The sequence below is a fragment of the Limulus polyphemus genome, unplaced genomic scaffold (genome assembly GCF_000517525.1).
Source record: "Limulus polyphemus unplaced genomic scaffold, Limulus_polyphemus-2.1.2 Scaffold1007, whole genome shotgun sequence".
NCBI classification, from domain to species: Eukaryota; Metazoa; Arthropoda; class Merostomata; order Xiphosura; family Limulidae; genus Limulus; species Limulus polyphemus.
Window position 1 is genome coordinate 28,857 of NW_013666617.1, and position 2,810 is coordinate 31,666.

At 28.1% G+C, this 2,810-nt stretch overlaps 1 protein-coding gene across 1 annotated transcript in view; it reads left to right on the forward strand.

The window, feature by feature from the left end:
- The window catches only part of LOC106461664 (serine/threonine-protein phosphatase CPPED1-like), a 27,124-nt gene extending 25,385 nt beyond the window's left edge, over positions 1 to 1,739 (forward strand). The window contains exons 3-4 of the mRNA XM_013921508.1: positions 678 to 870; positions 1,435 to 1,739. Of these exons, the coding sequence (XP_013776962.2) occupies positions 678 to 870; positions 1,435 to 1,643 (402 nt within the window). The 3' untranslated portion in view covers positions 1,644 to 1,739. The remainder of the gene's footprint in view (positions 1 to 677; positions 871 to 1,434) is intronic.
- The last annotated feature ends 1,071 nt before the right edge of the window (positions 1,740 to 2,810 follow it).

Below are 2,810 nucleotides of genomic sequence, written 5' to 3' on the forward strand. Positions count from 1 at the left end.
CATCTTCCAAATCACATTTTTCTGAATGTTAAAAGTTTTAATTAATTAACTTGTAAAGTAAGTGAAATATGCTTTCAAAAGTGAAGTTACAGCCGCTATGTTGTACATAAACCTTAATGTAGCATTTTATTCAATTGTTAGAATAGAATTTTATTTCTGTGGTAATAAAACAACATATAAATCATGAAATAAAGAGGATATTCAGAAATCACCATATGGAAAGATATAATGATATGTCCCTTGTTGACTGTGAAAAAAAATGTCATTTCTTGTTTTCATATTAACCAACTCTCTTTATTTTTTGTTAATCAAAATTGTAATGGAGCTATAATAATTAACATCAAGATATTAATCAATAAAACAAAGTAAAATACAAAGTTAAACAGATGTAAAACATTTTTGTTTAAAGAATATTCAAATTTTTTTGTTTTGGTATGTCATGGTTGACCGAGTGTTTGCTTCATGTAGATTGTTTTGTTGGTTCATTACTTTTTAATATTGACTGATCTTATTTTTTGTAAACTTCTTCATTGCATTGTTACTGCACTATACTCAAAGCTGTCCCATAAATTGATATATCTTTGTTAAATGGTTTCTTTTAATTACATGATCCATTTTGAGTTTGAACTGATAGTACTATTATGTAAGTTAATGTAGCAAATAATCTTCTAACTTAGGTGCTTGACAATGCTAAAGAACAGGAAATATGGTTGGAGGAACAGCTTTCTCTTGCAAAATCAGGTGCATTCCAACATGTTGTTGTATTCCAACATATTCCATGGTTTCTGTTTAAACCTGATGAGAAAAAGGAGTATTTTAACATAGATAAAGACTTAAGAATAAAAATGCTGAAAAAATTTCAAGAGGCGGGTAAGTTTGTAATCTTACAGTCTAACATGATAAGAAGTTTAAAAGTTGTTGCTATTATAATATTCTGTTAATAGCTAAGAACGATTAAGAAAAACAAATGCAAAAGGACGTGAATATTGAGTTATTTGTAGAACAAGTCCTAAAAAAGATGGATTGAAGTGGATCCAGCACATCAAAGGGTTGAATACAATTAAAATTGTATGATACACATTTTTTTTTTTCATCAGTTATTTTGAATTCTTCCCACACAGTAGAAATTCAATTTCCCCAGAAGCCATTTTTATTTTCAGTTCTATATATTTTATCAGACATTATCAAAAATAAAAATATCACTCAAGATATTTCAAATTTTAGCAATAAAAACTTTTCATCTGTTTTGTTTATCCAATTTATAAACCTGTAATTAAAGCCAATAATTATATTGCTAGAATGTTTTAATAAATGTTGACAGAAAAATGCCATGTTATCCTTTTTATGCTCCATATATTATAAATTGTTTGAAGTTTAAACCTGCACGAAGTTACTATGGTGCATACCCAGATACTAATTAATTATTTTTAATAGGTATAAAAATTATATTTTGTGGCCACTATCATCGAAATGCAGGAGGATTTTATGAAAACATAGAAGTAGTGACCACTTCAGCTATTGGAGCACAATTGGGAACAGATAAATCTGGAATGAGAATTGTTCGAGTTTTGCCAGAGACAATTAAACATGATTATTATGCTCTTGAGGATTTACCTACTGAAATCAACCTTACCAATCTATAGACTTCTTGCAGTGTGATAGGATGTACCTAAAACTTGGAATATTGTATAATCAGATTAACACACCTAATTGTAAATAAAGTTTTTAATTAACATGAAGATAACTAGTGCATATTATTATTGATATAATTCAAAATAAATAAATATATATATGTGTTTACATACATACAATTAATTTTTGAATGATCATGATATTAAGTGGCAGGATGCATATCATAGTCATTGTTCCATGGATGATGGAAATTGCATTCTGATATTGTTGCTTGTCCACATTGTTTCATAAGTTGTGTATGTATGTCTGAGAAATGTTTTGAGTAAGGAGAACTTACACAGAATTCAAAGTAGTCTGATTAGAATTTCAGAAGATAAGACCTTCTTTCTTCTGAAGGTGCTTGGGTTGTCAACTTATTTTTGATCCTCTGTGAATTCTGATTATGATGAAGGATAAAATATTTTGTTACAAGCACAATAAAATATTTTGTTGTAATGCACAGTTTATGAAATAAAATTTTCTGGAAAGTAATTTTTTTAGTACATATAAGTATATAGCTGTTCTAACAATGTACAGTTATTCATATTTCAATGAGCTTGCTTCCTCACTACTCATTATAATACAAACTTTCTAAAATGATAATATTCAGTTATTAAGCTTCTCAGTCTAGCTGTTCCTAAGTGAAATTGGTCAAATATGGTAAAACCCAGTTATCTCCAGTGTTGGAGCTATATTGTGCATGCCGGTATTTGTCACAATATAATGAAAATAAATACATGAAGTGATAAAAAAACTGTAAGAGATAATAACTTTGATTCACAATTCTAATAAAACTATGAAACATTGATCAAGACAATGTCGGAATATTTTTATAATAGCACACTTTGAATGATGTTTCTTTTTTAAATTTTTTTCCTAGTTCTTCTATTTGTCTAAACAAGCTACCTTTTGGTTTCTTGAACTAAAAGCAAATTATTGTTTACAAGAATAATTCTTAACATGCAAGTGTTTCAACTTTTCTCATTATCAGACTATAATGATTTTTCCAAGCCCGTTCCTGGAAAAAAGTTAAGCACCCCCAAATATTTTTCAGGATTGCTTATTGAAAATAAGGTTTAATTTTCATGATGTTGATCAATGTTCATAATTTCAAACATAATTAAAAGGATGTGAGCGTT